The sequence below is a fragment of the Lethenteron reissneri genome, chromosome 50 (assembly GCF_015708825.2).
Source record: "Lethenteron reissneri isolate LAM-NWPU_2019-01 chromosome 50, ASM1570882v1, whole genome shotgun sequence".
Taxonomy (NCBI): domain Eukaryota; kingdom Metazoa; phylum Chordata; class Hyperoartia; order Petromyzontiformes; family Petromyzontidae; genus Lethenteron; species Lethenteron reissneri.
In genome coordinates, this window is record NC_083828.1 from 7,818,761 (window position 1) to 7,839,585 (window position 20,825).

Genomic DNA, 20,825 nt, shown 5'->3' on the forward strand with positions numbered 1-20,825 from the left:
GCCGGGTTCGTGGCCCGGCGCGCTAATCGCTACGCCAACGCTCCCCGCTTCGCGAATGCACGGCCACCGATCGGCGTGGCGACGGTCTAATCAAACAACGCCCATCCGTAAACAAATCGCCCAGGTTGACGGGTATTGACTGCGAGGGCCCCAGGTACCTTTGGGTTCGGGCGGGGGAGCCAGACCCAGGCGAATCTTCTCCTGCAGCTCCTTCTGAGCCTCCCTGCGGGTCTGACGGCGCAGCTTCTTGCGCTCCTTCTTGGTCAGGTAGATTCCCAGCGTCACCGGCTTGTCGCTCTCCACGGCTGGGGTGGGGGTAGGGGACACGCACACGGGGGTGGAATTTTACATACATCACTCGTGCATTCATTCATTCACCGAACACATAGGTGTCGCACAACGGTGAATGTAGAACACAGGCGCACGAGCGGAACGTGCATCATTCATTCGTGCACTCGTGATTCATTCATTCAACACAAATGCGTCACAACAGTGCATCTAGAACACAGGCAGGGGTGAGGGAGCATACATTTTTCACTCATTTATACACAATTCATTCACTGAACACAGACACGTCACAACAGTGACTTCCGATTAGCACGGTCATTCACTTACATAATGAAAGAAGCTCAACATACATAGAAAGCACGTGCTTTTGCCCGAAACATCGGCAATTGTAGAAATATATTTAAGTTCAACACATGTACGTACACATGCAACAGTGCATCACACGGCTGCTGTCACGGGTGCACCCTACCGATTTCGGTGTCGGCGCTGGTGGGGCTGTTGATCTGCGCGGGATGCTCCACGAGGTTGGTGATGCCGTCGAGCTGCCCCTTCTCCAGCACCATGTGGACGTCGGATTCGCTGGGGAGACGCGCACAGACGGGAAAGAGAGAGCGAGCGTCGTTACACGCACACGACGCCGACAACTGAAAACTGATTTTTTTTATTATGCCAGGTAAGGCCCACTGAGCTAGACAGCTCTTTTTTTTTTCAAGAAGCATTCTGGCCACAAACGATATAAGTGGCTTATCACGCGGAGATTTAGAGCAGCCTAAGACTCTTATTAAACGCGTGTCGATTCTAAATGCGGAGGGAAAAACCGGAGGACCCATAGAAAAATCCACGCGATTGCAGGGAGAGAGAGAGAGAGAACATGCAAACTTAAAATCTACAGCAGGCGTGAGGGTCAGGACCGAACCCACGACCTACAGTATGCCAGGCGAGGAAGATGACATCTTGACGAATGCCACGGCCAGACCGGCGGGCGTGCAAATACAGATAGTCCCCGAGTTACGATAGTCTGACTTACGATATTTTTATTTTACAATAGCGATACGACAAAATTGTTAAATATTTTAAATTTCGCGCGGCAGGCAAACGCAGCAGCGTACGAGGTACGATACTGTATGTTGGCACGCTGCCGGGATGTCTTGTATGGTAATGCCTCACTTTCACCAGCAGTCAATGGAGTTAAGTTGTCTCAGTGTTAGCGCGTGTATTTCTTTCTATTAAATTGCAGTTCATATAGGTAGGCAAAAAATTTACCTTGTTTTTTACTTTACATTTTACTGTGCAATACAGTATTGTAATTAATAAATACATACAGTATATGGTTTATACAGTACGGTATTGTAAATATCTCTGTTTTGCTAAATGATCACCATTCTTTAAGACTCCTGGGTAGGCGAGGCCATCTTCGACTTACGATATTTTTGACTTACGATGGGGTCGCCGTAACGCATCTCCATCGTAAGTAGAGGACTACCTGTAGCTTCCCCCAACCACCTTCCTTCTCTTTCCTCTGTGACCGACTGCCACTTTATGTCAAACGAGGACGCCCATTGTTTGTGTAGTGTCCGTATGTGCGGTGGGAATTAAGATGCTGTGTAAAGCCACATTGTATCGTACCGACTCGAACAGAGACCCACAACGAGACTAATGCTTGGCTCTCTCTCAAAAATATTCCCACTGTTTCTGTACATCCATCGTAAGATGCGGTCGCATTGAGACGCCACGTAAATCCACAAAGTTACTTGTGTCGTTTTTCTAAGGTGGAAGGAAAGTCGCTCGATGGAAACCACCACACGGTATGACTCCCGCGTAATCACTGCGACCGTCACCGTCACACATTTTATAACCGCAACGCGGCAAAGTGGGCGATTAATTTCATCGACCGACCGACAATGAGCGACGGCTCCAGTCAATCACCCCCCCCAGCACCACCACCACCACTCCCAACCGTGGTTTGAACTTCGCAAAACTCTCCGCTCGATCGCGAGCAGCGTGGTCGCACGCTTGCGCCCCGTACGCGGACACGTGACCTACTGGTCGTAGGACGACGGCAGGATGTAGTAGTCCCACCACTCCACCTCGGGGACCTCGTCGTCCTGCTGCTCCTTCTTGGGCGCGATGAGCGCCAGCTTGGTGGCCGACTGGATGCCCGTCTTCTTGGCGGCTTGCGCGATCTCCGACTGCAGCTTCTCCAATTGCGCCTACCGGGAAACATCAGCAGCTCTTGTAGTTAAAACACTTAGGCTCTGTGTACCGGAGCCACCCCACAAGAGATTCAAGATTCTGTTTGTGAGAAAACGAGACTTTAAGGAGCCCTGCCGCAGCACTCTAGTTGGATCACCACATTTGACTTGTTAAAATTAAATTAAACCTGTACGAGAACATCCAATCGATCAATAATGGACAAAGTTACTTTCTCGTTCGATTAATCGAGTTCAAGGCCAACCATGCAATCGATTAACAACCCTACAAGAAGAAAAGCAACGTTCTAAAAACTCTCGCGCGGTAAGCAGCGCACCGTCTTGTGGTTTAGTGGACGCAAAACGCTACAGTATTTACTAACATTTACTTTACTGCAAACACTCCCTCTCTCGTATGGTTACTCCGCCCGGCAGTTTCACCGCCACCGCCACCGCCGCCCGCCCCTCCCCCCTCCCTCACCTTGCACCGTATACGCTGCGCGATCTTCTCGAAGCGGCCCTTATCGTGGAAGCGGAAGTGGCGTCGCGGGCGCGAGGCCACCTCGGCGGGCACGCGCGGGTCGTAGAAGTGCTGCGCCTCCACGTCCTCCGTGGGCCTCTCCTTCAGCTGCTGCTTGAACTGCTGGCGCCGCACGGCGCGGATGTTCGCCTTCAGCGTGGGCATGCGGTGTGTGAGCTCCACGGCGCGCCCCGCCGCGTCCACCGTGCGGCCCTGGTCGTCCAGGATCAAAGGGGCCGGACGGGCACCGGGGACAGCGCCAGGGGCCGCGCCGCCGGCGGCCGCCGCCGCTGCGGTGGCCGCGTCCTTGCCGGCCAGCTGGTCGGCGATGCCGCCCATCCTGGCGGACGGAGTTGGGGGTGGAGGGAGATTGTGGTCAGAGTAATAAGATTAAACTAAAAACAAAACGATTTTTATTTTACCATGTGAGGCCCACTGAGCTATATAACGCTTTTTCATAAGTGACCTGGCCACACAACGATAGCTCAACGAAGTGGCCTATCGTGTGGAAATTTATAGCACCCAAATACTCTACGCGCACGTTTATTCTAAATGTGGAGGGGAAAATCAGAGGACCCGGAAAAAAATCCACGCGACTACAGGCCTCAGGGTTGGGATCGAACCCACGACCTCCTGTATACCATGCGAGGTAGTTAACATATCGAGGTTCAAGGGGGGCTCTCGCATTTGCGTCGGACGCAGCTTGGAACACGTGGATTAGAGAATATACAGGGTGACAATGACGACTGCTGTAAAAGTCAACGATTCAGACCAGGATGATGGGGAAGACCGTGCCGACTAAAATTACGTCGACAACAGTGATGTTGGTGATGATGATGATAATAAGTACATTTACATAGCGCTTTTCATCAAGGATTTGAAAGCACTGTATAGAAGACAGCAGCAGCAGACACTCGGCATGAAAATAATATATATACATTTTAAGAATCACAACTAAATGTATTAATAGGTTTTAAGGCGCATTTTAAAAATGTTCACAGACTCAGAGATCCATGATATCTGATGGAAGAGCGTTCCATAGCCTGGGGGCTACACGGGAAAATCTCGGTCACCCACAGGCCGAAGCTTCGACCTGGGAATGCAGAGAAGATCTGCATCCCCAGATCTTAGGGACCTTGAGGAGCAGAGGCCGCAACCGGGTACCTGATACCCGTACCCTACCCGATACCCGGCTACCCGGTCGGGTACGGGTACCCGTTTGCGACTCTGTTGCAGCCGGGTACGGGTACGGGTAGACCGTGAGTCACTGGTGAGTAACTGTTTGTCACTCATTTCCCAACGTCTTGTCTCTTCTCACAATTCAAGTTCCTAGAATCAACCCACCCGCGCCTGCAACATGGCTTCATCCCAGAGGTCGCGATCAGGTACCCGATACACGTACCCTACCCGTACCCGCTCCCCACCTTAGTCCACACACACACACCACACACCACACACAAACGGTACTCACTGGAACGCGGCCAGGCTAAGCCCAGGAGGCAACCCGACGCCCATTCCCAACCCCGCGCCCCCGAGATTGAACCCCAACCCCATGCCGGGGAACATCCCCAGCGCCATGCTCAGCGCCGAAACCCCACCGGCGCCGGCTCCGATGCCCAGCCCGGGCCCGCCGATCCCCAGGGCGGCGGCGGCGGCGCTGGCCGCGGCGTTGGCCCCGCCGCCAAGGTCGGCGCCCCCAAGTCCGGTGCCCCCGAGTCCTCCCCCGCGCGACGCCAGCTGCCCCAGCTGCGCCTGGATGCGCGCCTGCAGCTCGGCCGCCTTGCGCGCCTTCTCGATGGCGTCGTTCATGAAGGTGGCGGCCTGCGACGGCGCGATGGTGCTGCCCATGAAGGTGAAGAGGTGAGCGGGTGGCGTGCCCGATTGGAGGCCTCCTCCGCCGCTGCTGATACCGCCACCACCGCCGCTAGCGCCACTGCTCGCGGTGGTGATGGTGTTGTTGCCACCGCTGCCGCCGCCACCACCCTGCGGAGACTAGAAAATGAAGACGATGCGTGTTAGTCCCTGTCGTGGTTCCACCATGCCGTGCCAAGTTACACACCCATACCTAGGATGCTGCTATGGTATAATGGTCAGCACACCGGACTTGCAATACAGAGGTCGCCAGTTGAACCTCCCGGCACAGCAGCTGAAACAACGGGCAAGTTTCTGACGTTTCTAGAGCGGCTCTCTCGAGCTACCTGGAGTGCAGATCCTTCCACCAGCAGTGGCATGAGCAAGTAACTGCAGGGCTGCACTTTTATCGTTCCCTTACGCAACCCCTCCCAAGCCTTGGCCGCAATATTTTTCAGAGGCAGCGTTTTTTTTGGGAGTCAAAGATTTTCTTCGCTCCAGCCAACGAGGCTTTGCTTCGAAGCCCTCGGCGAACCTTTACTCAATGGGAGGTCGCTCATTCTCCATTACTGCCCCCCCCCCCCCCCCCCCCCCCCCCATTCATTGTCTGCTGCCCCCATTGTCAGGAAGAAGCAAAGAGAAACAGATAAGCAAAAAAATCGCATGAACCGCAGAGAAGCAAAATAATGCTAAGAAATCCCCCAAGTGATTTAAAGAGAGACAAACCAAACGGAAGCAAAGTCAAGCGAAGTGCAGAGAAGCAGCGGCCGTTCTCTGTGCGCGCTGCGCGGTGTTTGTGCCGCCACTTGCCTGGACGCTCTGGACGCTGGGGCGTGGTGCAGGCGGCGGCTGCTGCTGCTGCTGCTGCTGTTGTTGCTGCTGTTGCTGCTGCTGCTGCCCCCCTCCCTGCGGCCCTCCTGCCGTGGACATGAAGCTCAGCTGCTTCTTGCGCTCCTCGATCTGTCTCGTCGCCGCCTCCATCATCTGCTTGATCTGTTGGTGGTACGACACGCGCACAATACATAAATATGCACGAACACGCATGTGGAACGCGGGTCGCAAGGTTCACAGAGCAGCAGCACACACACACAGACAGATATACAGACTCATACACACATAGTGACAAAAACAAAGATCCCTCATATAGCCTTCATAGACTGCGAGGGCAAGTGCTGTTAGTGAGCCCCTATGAAGGCTGGCACGAAACATGAGGCGGTGGGTGACCAGCACCACGCCTGACCACCTTTGTACTCATTTGAGTACATTTGGTATTTGAGGCGGGGTCGACCTAGGGGAGGGCCCATGACCAGTTCAAATATTCATCAGTCATTTGTCGCGAGAGGGAATCGAACTCGCGTCGCCGGGTTTATAGCACCACCGCCCCTCCCCCGCCCATGACATATATAGTGACACGTACACGCAGAGACAAATATACATAACTTACAATAATACATATAAACATATGTAACCTATGACAAAATCACCTGGAATGTGCCCTGGCCACCCAAACCCTGGCCCACCGACCTACACCAGGGCTTTGCTCCTGGGGCTCCCCACTGCCAGCCACTGCCACTGGTGCTTCCTACCCGTGACCTGCTCCGTTCCCTTGGCCTCCTGCGAGGCCATCGATGTGATCCTTCGTCATAGGGGCTGTCGGAGCGGCAGGGGCCGTACAGCGCGATTGGGACACCGTACGGCCAATCTCGCGCTTAAACCGCCCTCACTCATTGCCGCAACCCCCCAAATCCCCTCTCCTCCAAGCTTCCCCCACCATATCCGTCTTGCACTGCCGTATCACCTCGTATTCACGCCGTCATCACCATCGTCATGTGAATAGCTCACATCCCCTTCCCATCTCCCCTGCACACGCGAACAACCACTGCCCTCCATCCCCAGGCCTCCAACACCTCCACAAATCACCTCAATCCACCTCGGCCTATGGAACTCGTGCTCATGTTTGCAATAAGAAGCCCGCATCCACCCTCGATGCTTTCCTTTCAAGAAAACCTCCTACGCCCTAGCATTAACGGAAACTCGGATCTCTCCACTGAACACCACTACCCCCCACCGCGTTATCCACCCCCCTGACCCAATTCCTCCATTAACCTCGTCCCTCGGGCAAGTCTCGGTGGCAGCGTTGGGCTGCTCATCCCCTCCTCCTGGATGCACTCTCGAACCTATCTGATTCCCTCCCCACGTTTTCCTCTTTCGAATTTAAATGTTCCTCTATCTCCACTCAATTTCCTTCCTCGTCATTGACCATCCCCCGGGTCCCTGCTCCTCTTTCTTCAATGATCTAGACCAGGGGTCGGGAACCTTTTTGACTGGGAGAGCCATAAAAGCCAAATTTTTATAAATATATTTCATTGAGAGCCATATAGTATTTTTAACGTATAATAAATTAAATATGTTTTACTTTTAATGCGACTTCTGGTGCTGCGTGGTTTTGCTGATGGCCTTGTAGTCTGGTTCATACGTGGTGAGGTTGAGCTTCGTGCAGGCGTGACCCGTGAAATTTATCTTCAAAACTAATTTCTGTTTACTTTAAAATGACACAGTATTATTAAGCAATATCACAAGTATTTTAAAATCAGTTCCAAACTGATTTTTATTTATTTTTTCAACTCAAAATTGTCTGGGAGCCATATGCCGTCACTGAAAGAGCCATATATGGCTCGCGAGCCATAGGTTCCCGACCGCTGATCTAGACCAGCGGTCCTCAACTTTTTTGGCACCAGGGACCGGTTTCAGTGGAAGACAATTTTTTCACGGACCGGGGGGGGGGGGGGGGGGTTCATCATTGGGTCTTTCCCCCTTTTCAAAGAAGCTCTCCAGCGACGTTTGTTCCTCATCTTGGCTAGGGTTAGCTTGTGGGCTTACCAAAACTGTGAATGAGACAAGTAAATAAAATAATGGGGGCGGGCCACGTGCGGACTCACCGCTCTCACCTCTTGCTGCTGTGCGGCCCGGTTCCTAACAGGCCGCGGACCGGTACCGGTCCGTGGCGACCCCTGATCTAGATTGTCTCCTATCAACTCTCTTTCCAACCTCTTCTCCATTAAACCTCCTGGGCGACTTTAACCTTCATCTAACATCCCCATCCACCTCTGCTACTCTCCTGTCGATTACTTGCTCCTTCCACCCGCAGCTTATCCCCCCTCTTCCCCAACTCATTGCTCGCGTAGGACACTCGATCTCATCTTCATTTGCGGTTGCTTCAGCCTCCAATCCTTTAGTTGACCCATGACCTCCGTCCGATCACTTACTAATGACTGTGACAATACGAGTCCCCTCCCCCCACCTTCCCCACCTTCCCCGCCTTCCCTCGCACCCCCACTCCTCCTCCACAATCTACACTCCCTTGACCACTGCACGCTTCTTTCCTTGGTTTCCTCATCGCTTCCACCAATCTCTGATTCTCCTTCATGCACCCCGACACTGCCTCTTCAGTCCTAAATTCGGTACTTTCTTCTTCTTTGGACACGCTTGCACCTATGCTCCCCTTCCACCCTCCATGTCCTTGGTTATCACCAATGCTCAAGTCGCAGCGGCAGCTCAGCTCGCGCACAAAGCAGAGCGCATCTGGAGGACTTCACCAACCCATGACTCATGTTCCTCATATAATTCCCTCCTATCAAATTACACTTCGGCCCTGGAGGCTTCTCGCCAAACATATTTTCTTTCCCTCATTTCCTCCCTATCTCCACACCCTGCTCGACTCTTCAATACTCTAAACGCTCTGCTCCATGCATCTTCTACTGCACCTGCAACTTCCTCTTCCGCCCCCACTCATGCGGTCCTCTCCAACTACATTCTTGGTTCTTTCCGTAAAGTCACGTAGAAGGGAAATAATAAAATAATAAAACATAATAAAATAAAATTCTCACGACGTTTCCGCCACAACGCAAGCAGCCGTCCTCAGGTGAAGAACATTAGGACACTGTCTTTCCGGCAGCTCTGTTCTTCACCTGAGGACGGCTGCTTGCGTTGTGGCCGAAACGTCATGAGAATTGTATTATTTTATTATTTCCCTTCTATGTGACTTTACCGAAAGAATGAAGAATATGAATCCCTGCAGTAACGAAAGCTTTAAATCGAAACCTCTCCAACTACTTCAAGACTTAGATCACCCACATTCGCTCCTCCTTGCTCACTGCGCAACCTCCTGATATCCGTGCACCGACTGACACCTCCCCCCCCCCGTCCCACCGTACTACTTGTTCCTTAAATGCTTTCTCCGCCGTTTCCGTTCTGGAGCTGTCTACCATCGTCTCCAAAACCCGCCCCACATTTTCCTCCCTCGATGCCCTTCTGCCTTCCCTTCTTCCGTCCATTCTCCCCACAATTAATTCCACTTGGCTCTCTTTGACTCTTCCCTCTCCTCTGGTATCTTCCCCAACTCCATCATCTTACCGCTTCTCAAAAAAAAAACGTATTCGATCCTTCTGTCCCTGCACACTATCGCCCTATTTCCTTGCTTTCTTATTTCTCCAAACTCCTTGATTGCTTATTGCACAACCCGCCTCTCATCCTACATCTCTTCCCACTCGCTGTATCCCCTCCACCAGTCAGGGTTCCGCCCTCTCCATTCCACTGAAACCGCCCTCCTTCAACATCCACAACCACCTGGCCAACTCGCGTCACTCCGGTCTATCATCCGTCCTTATCCCTCTCGATCTGTCTTTTGCCTTCGACACTCTTGATCCACTCCATCCTCCTATCCACTCTCTCCAAACTCGGCAACTCTGAACTATTGCCGATACTACGAATTGGTGTTGGCGTAATTGAAAAACATATATAGGTGCGCGGCGGTCCACGGACAAGGATGTTGGGGGTTGGCAGTGCCACGCTGGTGCTCCACAAAGGTTGGGAGAAGCCGCTATGGGCGGCGGTGGGGCTGTGGCGCACAACGGAGGGCAACGCTGCAGCAAAATCCACGGTCGCACCGCCCTCCCACGTGCCCACCCACCTGGGTCTTGGTGAGCATGCTGGGCTCAGCCGGGGGCGCCGGCATCACCCCGTCCCCGTCTCCGTCCACCGAGGGCTCGTCCTCGGCAAACCGCGGCACGCGCTTGCGCTTGGCGGCTGGCGCCGGTACCGGCGCGGCCTCCCTGGGGGTGTCCGGGTCGTCCCCAAACACGTCCTGCGGGCGGAGAGCGACGCCTGTTCCTCCTTTACTCTCTCGCTGGTGCCTCGCACGTGCACCATGCTCGCTCCTTCGCTCGCAGCACCCGCTCCCTTTGCCTTACCCTCCCCCTTCCTTCCCTTCCATCCCTCTCCCATTCCCTCACACCCGCCCTGCCTCCTCCTCAGCTTAAACGGTAGGCAAGCGATGGTTAAAGCAACCACGTTCAAGGAGAGCTCAACCGGGAGACGTGGTGTGAACTGACTGCTCCCTCCATCACCACACAAATGTATTCCTTGCCTCTCTCCCTTTGCCTGAGGTTAGACCAGTCCTGGATTCAAAGCCATTGTCAACCCAAGCAAATGAGAGTGAAATTGAATACAATTGTGCAAAATGTGTTGTGCGCTGCTGTGATTGCGGGTAGTTTTCTGCACTGGGTAACTTAACATAAAATAGGTAATTAAATGCAATTTCGGTTCCGAACCAAATTTTATTTGCGATGGATTTTTTGTTCAGTTTGGCAACCAGACTGAGACCAAAAACTCGCCGCACTTCAGAGAACCACGTTTATTCACAAGTGCCTGGATTCGAACCCAGGATCTCTGCGGCACAAGCTCAGACGTACGACCACTCTTCTTTTGAAAACAACACGATCGGTGAAAACGACCTCAAACTTGCCTTCACAATTTACGAGGCACATGCACACACACGACGCACGCGGGCAAATGAACATAGCGGGTGTAGGAAACTCACTTTCAGCTCTCTTTTGCGATTCTTCTCCATGGTGGCCTTGGAAAACTTGTAGTTTTTCACCTCCTCAACAGCATCGAACAGCTTCTCCACAAACCTAGACGTCGACTCGTCCAGGAAAGCCTTCAGTTGCTCTGCGGACGGAGAGAGAGAAAGAGAGAAAGGGGCGTGGTGCAGGGGGGGCAGAGGGGCAGCAAGAAATCAGAGGCGACATTCACTCATGCGGTGCCCTCTACAATCAAAAGCCAAATCCCAGTGGTGGCCGGTGGGTAATATGTCTTGGTGTGGCTGATCAAACCTGCTAATGACGGGAATAACTCATCATAACTAATAATAGTGCAGGCTGGAAAAACCATACGTTTCAAACAACAATAATCAGCTTTGTGCATATTGATAATGAAAAACCCCATCAGCATTTCCTGAAGAAGTGCATTGTGGTCCCCTTGTCTTGGGCCACCATCACATGTTATGTGAGCAAATGACAGGGTAATTGACGCAGCGATAGACAACTGTAGAGGAGAGAGGGGGAGCAGGGTTTAAAGGGGGTGGGAAAGGGATGTACGCAGTTAAAAATCTGTATAATGAGCAGATAAATATTGTCACGGTTTTTTCTCCACTTGCAGGGCCTGGCCCCACCGGCCCCTAATGATGAACTGCCACTGTCTGCGATTACACCTGGACTTGTAAATGGTTCACACCTGCCTGGTTGGTTCAAAAAAATGTCATGAATCATGATTGTATTTGTCCTAAACTCTATTTTAGTCTTAATATATACTAACTGTAGGGCAATCTTAACAGCTGCACTGAATATGCGAACCCATTGCATACAACAGACATAAAGGACATTACTTAATTTTCCACACACACACACGAGGGTACACGCACCGTTAGCTTAAGAATGTACACCGATTGATGAAGAAAATGTTTGTTACAAAAGCACGTGCAGTGATTCACCTCCAAAGGGAGATTAATCGTCACAATTCGGGGTCGGGATTCGATTCCATAGTGTACCACTTCCTTTTCATTGCTTCTCGTTACTTCTGTATTGTTTGTGCAGTTGTTCGCACCCTGAGACTAATCTTAACTTTACATTCACCCCTCCCTCCCCTTGGGGCACAGCACCTTCATTGCGCACGATGTGTCATGACACGTTTGCCACAGCAAAGGAGATTTCGCAAAACAAAACAGAGTCTTTGCTCGCAAACGCAATTCCTGGCCAACAGAGGATGGCGCAGGCCGGTCCACCATCGTCACCTTCCGTCTTGCCGCGGTCCATGCCCTTGCCCACGCAGTTGAGGGCGGCGGTGACGACTGTGGGCTCCGTGAAGCCCAGGACCTTCTTCACCGTCTTCTCCACCCACGGTTTTAGCTCCTCCACATCCTTTTTAGTGAGCGCCATCTCCAAAAACTGCAATTGCCGCTGCTGTGGTGACAAAAGATTGTATTCGTTATCGTTTGTAAATCATGGTCGCTTATTACAGGCCCAACATGCTTTGCAGCAAACACTAAACAGGACTGCTCACTGATGGTGCAACAGATGAAAGAGTAAATGCATTTCATTGAATCGAGCAACGTCGTACAACACTTGGGGCGAAGTAGACGAGGGGAGGGAATTCCAACGAGGAACAGTTCAAGGGAGGAAAGATAACTGCGGTGAGCTGCGGTGTGGTGGTTAACACAGCGTGGGTGGTGACAAACAAGTCTGGAAGACCGAGTCCTCAACACGGGTGGAGAAATCAATAAGCTGATGAGTAACCATGGTAGTAACGACAGAAGAGTGACGAGGACGGGACTGACACCCAGTTGGTGACGAGCGTGAAACGGTGAGTTCTAAGTCATTAACCCGACTGAAATCTGCAATATAATTCAGTAAGTTTGGTTTTAGCACCATTCATATCGTGGGAGGTAACCATGAAGACACCCGTTTCACAAACGAGGTATCGTCCGTCAGTTGATGGTGATGGTGCTATGCTGATTTAACGAATTAAACAATTATCAAGTTCATCTTCTTGGATCTTTCGGTAAAGTCACGTAGAAGGGAAATAATAAAATAATAAAAATAAAACATTAATTAATTCTCACGACGTTTCGGCCACAACGCAAGCAGCCATCCTCAGGTGAAGAACAGGTCTGTCGGGAAGACAGCGTCTGACATTTTTTTACCGAAAGAACCAAGATGAATCCCTGCAGTCACGAAAGCTTTAAATCAAACAAATTATCAAGTTATTATTAAAATTTCGACCGTCACGCGGGCACACACGGCCCACCCTTTTTTTCGAATGTCACGGGATTTGTTATGTCCACAGTTAAGCAGACGACGCGTAACCTACTTACGCACCCACAGTATTAACCAGGGCAGCCAATGAGCTTGAACCGAGAACCGCTGCGACAAGTGGCAAATGTGCGCGAGACCTCTCGGTCCCATTGTCGGACAAGTAAATATTTCAGAATTACATGTCGTGTTGATACAACCACATCTCAAGCCGCGGTGCAAAGAGTGGGTAGATTATAATTGGTTTTTTACCCTTTTATCTGGTAACAAAACTGAGACCTTTTTTACAAGGAGTCATGTTTGCATAGACCACAATACCTGCAGCCATAATGCAAACAAAAAACATAACTCTGATAATATATGCACTGTCCTTGAAGTTGATTGGTCCACACCCGAGACAGCTTTCCTTAGAGCCTAGTCTCACATGGGTTGGACCACATGACGCCAAAAGGCGCACAACTCAAAGACAATGCACCATCAGAGTATGAGAGCTCGGGGTAAGCATTTACACCATTGGAACCTCATTTGCCAGTAAAAAATATAATTGGTTTTTTACCCTTTTATCTGGCAACAAAACTGAGACATTTTTTTACAAGGAGTCATGTTTGCATAGACCACAATACCTGCTGCCATAATTTACAGAGGCAGTCATTTATAGGGCTGACGTGGAAAGGAATGTCTTGAATGAACAGGGCATGGGGATCCACAGAACGGATAGCAAGGGGGATGATGTTTTCCTAACAGGTGTTTAACAGTAAACAAACCTTACAGTACGGTATGCTAGCCTCCATAAATTAAGTTCCATAACCACAAATTGGTGTTTATCTTTTATTTGGATTCTGTTCAACTGGAATAAGGCACGTTTGCAAGTATATACTCGTAAATTGTTTTTATAATAACTGGACATGTATCGTTATAGCTCATCGGATCATCCACACCCAATCTGGAACCAATTACCGTGTGTATTGTCAACATCGTTAAACGTTGGCTAATGGGTCAAAACCCTCGCAATAAAGCGAGTGTGTCACAAGCGACCGTACTGGAACAATTAATAAATCCACATTTTGAGAACGAGATGTATTCACCGCTCAAGGACAAACAGATTCAAACAGAGCTTTTATCCAACAGCGATCACCACACTCAATAATGCTAATTAATTATTAAGTAATAGTGTTTACAATTGATTGTGAAATAGAGATGTGCAATGACAAAACGTAACCTTATGTGGGTATCTGAGTATACTTGGGCTGTTTTTATATATAGTATAAATTGATTATCTTTCATTTAATTTAATTTTTATTTTCTTGTTTTATTTAATTTAAATTTATGAATGATGCCCTGACTGGTGAGCATTTTAAATTTCGTTGTACTGGTGACAATGACAATAAACGATCTATCAATCCGAGCCTCTGTACGGTGCAAATCAACGGCTTTCTACGCTTGATTGACCGGATCAAGTAAGGCCACCTCTCACAAGAACCCAGTTTACTTTCAAGTCACGGGCTTTCTATGCGAGTCTATAGGTCTCTGTGTCGTTAAGTCTTTGGTGACCGGCCTGAGCCCATCAGCTCACATTTGAGTGCTCGATTTATCGACCGCGCACGGCAATATTACATTTCCCAACACACATACGCGCCGACATCAGTATCGACGGCCGCGATTGGCCGGATCGCCCGTCACGTGGTCTCCAGCGTCCAATGGCAAGAGTCGATAGAGCTGCCCCGCTTAAGCCGGGTAGGGAAATCTAAACAGTTGGCCAGTCAAAGCTATCTTCAAACATTTGTATTCCGTTTAAACAGAAACCCTCTTAAACGTCACGCGCTTTTGATTAAATACACAAATATCGCGCGAATGTGCGTCAGGAAACACGGACATCAACATCGCACGTTAACCCCGTGAACACAGCAAAGGCCTAGGCAGATGAGGCCTTCCTAAGGCTTCCCGCGCTCGTGAAGTAAAAAAAAAACCACACAAGCGGCGTCGCTCTCGCGTTTCCATTCGCGCACTGACCCCCTTCGCTTCGCCCTCGCCGCCGAGATATCGATGGAGAGATCGATCGATTAGTCGCGATTATTGAGCCTTCATTCAGACGAACGGAGCAGTCTCGTCGCGTGGTCACGTGGGCTACGAGCGCTGCACCACGTGGTGCGGTGGGGTGGGAGGGGGGAAGTCTCGCGAGAGTGTGGGGGGGGAAGTCTCGCGAGAGTCGGATGAAGGGGGGTGGGGCACGTGGTGGGGGGGGGCACGTGGGGGGGGGCACGTGGGGGGGAGGCACGTGGGGGGGGGCACGTGGGGGGGCACGTGGGGAGGGGGGGAGCACGTGGGGGGGGGCACGTGGGGGGGGCACGTGGGGGGGGGGGGCACGTGGGGGGGGCACGTGGGGGGGGCACGTGGGGAGGGGCACGTGGGGGAGGCACGTGGGGGGGGGGGGCACGTGGGGGGGGGCACGTGGGGAGGGGCACGTGGGGGGGCGGTCGGGCGTGGTGCTGACCTTAATAGGTGCTCGCTAACAACACCACTTGCCCCAACAGTCTGTTACAGATTCTAGATTTGAAGCTTTCGTGACTGCAAGGATTCATACTCTTAGTTCTTTCGGTAAAGTCACGTAGGTAAAAAATGAAATAAAATTTAATAAAAAATATTATTTTATTTTTATTAATTTTAATTTCATTTTTAAATTAATAAAAATATTATTATTTTATTTTTATTAATTTAAATTTCATTCTTAAATCCTTTATTAAATCCTTTATATTAAGTTCGCGTGCTTGCTTGCTTGCTTAGGACCGTGCAAATCTTTCGGTCGTTTTTTAACCCACTTCCCGTGATCCAATCGAGATGACATTTTCCACACAGACTCGTTGTGCGTGACAATTAATGTTCGTGAAAAAAATTTCCAACATTTTACACTTTTTAGGACAAAAATATATTTAATTACCAATTGCTTAATGGTGCAATGCAATCATCTGACCCATAGGTGGCAGCCATCTCAAGCCAGAGGACGAGAGGACTCGAGCCGCCACGCATATAAAGGATTTATAGTGAAAAACTTTGTTTTTACTGGGTTATACTTGTTTACCTACGTGACTTTACCGAAAGAACTAAGAGTATAGTCTGTTACAGGCTATACGGGGATCTTTGTCTTTGCTACGGGTGAGGGAAAGGGTTAATAGGTTGAGGTGAAGTCTCGCGACGCCGCGAAGTCTCGCGAGAGTTTGATGAGCGGAGCGTGGCGGTCTGGGGGCGGGGCGATATGAGGGGGAGGGGCTTGAGTGCGACCCAGTCACGTGACCGGCAAGATTAATTGAGAAGCGATTTGACCATACTTCACCACGCTGGTTCATGCGGGTGGGTGAAGAGCTCTGCGTTACCACCCGAGTTCGATTCCTGGTCAGGGCCAGATTAATATTTTGTAGGCCCCAGTGGCGGCTCCTGCAAAATCTCTCAGGGGGGGCAAATGTCTGGATGATTGATAAGGATAAGGTCCACCCATGCAATGGATAAATTAACAGCTTAAGCATGTAAAGGCAACTTCACTTCTTTAATATTAATGAAAAATAAAGTGACTCTTACAATACATCTTGTTTGTTTCTATACTCACTATTAATACAATCCACTCAGTTTCTTTTATTAAAGATTCCACTAGGTGGCGACAAATAATATTGTTGGATGAAACGTGCTTACGTATGATGACGTAAGCACGTTAGTGCGAGCCCTCCCGGAAGCCATAGAGAATGCATTGCAGCGCCCGCCGTTCGAAAAAAATCATCTTTGAATGTAAGTCTATGGGAACACTCTGGGCGATTCTCAGCCGGAGTGAAATCGCCCAAAAAGAGGCGGTACTCCACAGAACGTGACTTGACGCTGATTGGACTATATCCAGAGGCACAGTAACGGCTCGCGAAACTCTGTGGTTGAATGACATTGGTGGTGCGTCGCCCAATCGCCCTAATGAAGAAACCGCCCCTGGTAGGCCCCCTGGGGCTACAGGCACCGTGAGGACCCCCAGTAATATTTTCAAAAGGAAAACAAAGTTTAAGAAAAATAAAATGTATACTGGTAGGAATCTCCTGGTTACACCAGCCCACAGGGGATTATTGTGTCCGTCGTGCAGGGAGGGGCTGGGTGGGGAGGGTGGGGAGGGGCTGGGTGGGGAGGGTAGGGAGGGGCTGGGTGGGGAGGGGCTTGGTGGGGATGGTGGGGAGGGGTTGGGTGGGGAGGGTGGGGCTGGGTGGGAGGGGTGGGGCTGGGTGGGGAGGGGAAGGTGAGGAGGGGCTGGGTGGGGAGGGTGGGGAGGGGCTCAGTGGGGAGGGTGGGGAGAGGCTGGGTGGGGAGGGTGGGGCTGGGTGGGGGGTGGCAGGGGTGGGGCTGGGTGGGGAGTGGCTGGTCACCCCGTGGTGCCCTTATAAAACTCAACGTTTAACCTACTCACGCCGGCTTGTGCCCGCCCTCACAGTCGGGCATATTTGCGGAATACACCACGCCGCCGTTGACCCTGGCCATTGACCGAGCAACCCAACGTTCCTACCAGCTCCCTCCGCAGGCATGTGTTTTTACAAGGCTAACAACAAATAAAATTCAGCATTCACAAGTGAAATAACTTTTCACTTCAATCTCTGGAGGCCTTTACAACATGGCGGGGGCCCCTGGGCTTGCAGACCCCTCAAGCCCCGTGCCTTAATCCGGCCCTGTTCCCGGTGACGATTATCTGAATCGGTCATGGGTCTCCTCTAGGTCGACTCAGCCTCACCTGGTGCCGTGTGTAAACGGCGCCGCGAGGGAGACAAAGGCGGCCGGGCGTGGTTCCTGGCCACCCACCACCTCGTGCGCCGTGCCCGCGTTCGCAGGTGCAACTCGCTAGCAGCACTTGCCGCAAACATATTCTTAGGTTTTTTCGGTAAAGTCACGTAGGTAAAAATTTAAAATTAATAAAATAAAAATAAAAATCACGACGTTTCGGAGGCAACACAAGCTTTCGTCTTCAGGTGGAACCGTCACAGCCACGACAGCTGTATCAAGTAAATGAGAGATTATATACGGAGTGGTATCTCTTGTAATCTCTCATTTACTTGATACAGCTGTCGTGGCTGTGACGGTTCCACCTGAAGACGGAAGCTTGTGTTGCCTCCGAAACGTCGTGATTTTTATTTTATTTTACTTTTATTCATTTTAATGTTTTACCTACGTGACTTTACCGAAAAAACCTAAGAATATGAATCCTTGCAGTCACGAAAGCTTCAAATCTAGAATTATTGCCCCAAACAGTCTGTGATGTTTCTAGGGGGCATCTTTGTTGTGTGCTTGTCTCTTAAGCTCCCTTAAATCATCGAGGCGGTGTTCCTTTAGAAGAGAGAGAAAATAACCAGATTAGGAGCGAGCGACCTCTGTGTGCCCCCCCCCCCCCCTCGAGAGTGCGCCAATGTCACTGTCCGTACCTCCACCGTGCGCACGCGTGTGTCACACTCGTGTTCCACACTCGTGCCACACACTCGTGTATCACACCCGTGCCACACACCCGTGCCACACACCCGTGCCACACTCGTGCCACACTCGTGTATCACACTCGTGTCACACACCCGTGCCACACACTCGTGCCACACTCGTGCCACACACTCGTGTATCACACTCGTGTATCACACTCGTGCCACACACTCGTGTATCACACTCGTGCCACACACCCGTGCCACACACTCGTGCCACACTCGTGCCACACTCGTGTATCACACCCGTGTATCACACTCGTGCCACACTCGTGCCACACTCGTGCCACACTCGTGTATCACACCCGTGTATCACACTCGTGCCACACACTCGTGTGTCACACTCGTGCCACACTCGTGCCACACACTCGTGCCACACACTCGTGTATCACACTCGTGCCACACACTCGTGCCACACACTCGTGCCACACTCGTGTATCACACTCGTGCCACACACTCGTGCCACACACTCGTGCCACACACTCGTGCCACACACTCGTGTATCACACTCGTGTATCACACTCGTGCCACACACTCGTGTATCACACTCGTGTATCACACTCGTGCCACACTCGTGCCACACACTCGTGCCACACACTCGTGCCACACTCGTGCCACACACTCGTGTATCACACTCGTGTATCACACTCGTGCCACACACTCGTGTATCACACTCGTTCCACACTCGTGCCACACACTCGTGCCACACACTCGTGCCACACTCGTGCCACACTCGTGCCACACACTCGTGCCACACTCGTGCCACACTCGTGCCACACACTCGTGTATCACACGAGTGCCACACTCGTGCCACACACTCACACTCGTGTATCACACTCGTGCCACACACTCGTGCCACACTCGTGCCACACACTCACACTCGTGTATCACACTCGTGCCACACACTCGTGCCACACTCGTGCCACACTCGTGCCACACACTCGTGCCACACTCGTGCCATACTCGTGCCACACACTCGTGTATCACACTCGTGCCACACACTCGTGTATCACACTCGTGTATCACACTCGTGTATCACACTCGTGCCACACTCGTGCCACACTCGTGCCACACACTCGTGCCACACTCGTGCCACACACTCACACTCGTGTATCACACTCGTGCCACACACTCGTGCCACACTCGTGCCACACTCGTGCCACACACTCGTGCCACACTCGTGCCACACTCGTGCCACACACTCGTGTATCACACTCGTGCCACACACTCGTGCCACACTCGTGCCACACACTCACACTCGTGTATCACACTCGTGCCACACACTCGTGCCACACTCGTGCCACACTCGTGCCACACACTCGTGCCACACACTCGTGTATCACACTCGTGCCACACTCGTGTATCACACTCGTGCCACACTCGTGCCACACTCGTGCCATACACTCGTGTATCACACTCGTGCCACACACTCGTGTATCACACTCGTGCCACACACTCGTGCCACACTCGTGCCACACTCGTGTATCACACTCGTGTATCACACTCGTGCCACACTCGTTCCACACTCGTGTATCACACTCGTGTATCACACTCGTGCCACACACTCGTGCCACACTCGTGCCACACTCGTGCCACACACTCGTGCCACACACTCGTGCCACACTCGTGTATCACACTCGTGCCACACACTCGTGCCACACACTCGTGTATCACACTCGTGTATCACACCCGTGCCACACACTCGTGCCACACACTCGTGCCACACACTCGTGCCACACTCGTGCCACACACTCGTGCCACACTCGTGCCACACTCGTGCCACACACTCGTGCCACACTCGTGCCACACACTCGTGCCACACACTCGTGTATCACACCCGTGCCACATACTCGTGCCACACTCGTGCCACACACTCGTGTATCACACTCGTGCCACATACTCGTGCCACACTCGTGCCACACACTCGTGTATCACACTCGTGCCACACACTCGTGCCACACACTCGTGTATCACACTCGTTCCACACTCGTGCCACACTCGTTTCACACCCATGTATCACACCCGTGTATCACACTCGTGTATCACACCCATGTATCACACTCGTGTATCACACTCGTGTATCACACCCTTGTATCACACTCGTGCCACACACTCGTTCCACACTCGTGCCACACTCGTGTATTACACTCGTGCCACACACTCGTTCCACACTCGTGCATCACACTCGTGTTCCACACTCGTGCGCACCGAGCCGATGATGAATTGGCCACGATGAAAGTAACGTCTGTGCGGCACGGCCCGCTAACCACAATTACAACGGGGAAGGAAGACAAGCCGTAAATAATGTGGACATTACCGTGTATAAATCATGCGTGTGCAGTGTGTAATTACT

The 20,825-nt window shown here is 51.5% G+C and overlaps 1 protein-coding gene across 2 annotated transcripts in view; it reads right to left on the bottom strand.

The window, feature by feature from the left end:
• PRPF3 (pre-mRNA processing factor 3) overlaps positions 1–15,146 on the bottom strand; it is a 31,497-nt gene extending 16,351 nt beyond the window's left edge. The window contains exons 1-10 of one of the 2 annotated variants that reach the window (XM_061572437.1): positions 15,006–15,146; positions 11,978–12,146; positions 10,727–10,857; positions 9,818–9,991; positions 5,659–5,841; positions 4,469–4,989; positions 2,959–3,337; positions 2,332–2,498; positions 758–867; positions 159–305 (exon numbers count right to left, since the gene is read on the bottom strand). In XM_061572437.1, the coding sequence (XP_061428421.1) occupies positions 159–305; positions 758–867; positions 2,332–2,498; positions 2,959–3,337; positions 4,469–4,989; positions 5,659–5,841; positions 9,818–9,991; positions 10,727–10,857; positions 11,978–12,122 (1,957 nt within the window). In that variant the 5' untranslated portion in view covers positions 12,123–12,146; positions 15,006–15,146. Of the gene's footprint in view, positions 1–158; positions 306–757; positions 868–2,331; positions 2,499–2,958; positions 3,338–4,468; positions 4,990–5,658; positions 5,842–9,817; positions 10,012–10,726; positions 10,860–11,977; positions 12,147–15,005 lie in introns of those variants that run through there. The other variant, XM_061572438.1, reaches the window with a different exon arrangement.
• Positions 15,147–20,825: the final 5,679 nt, after the last annotated feature.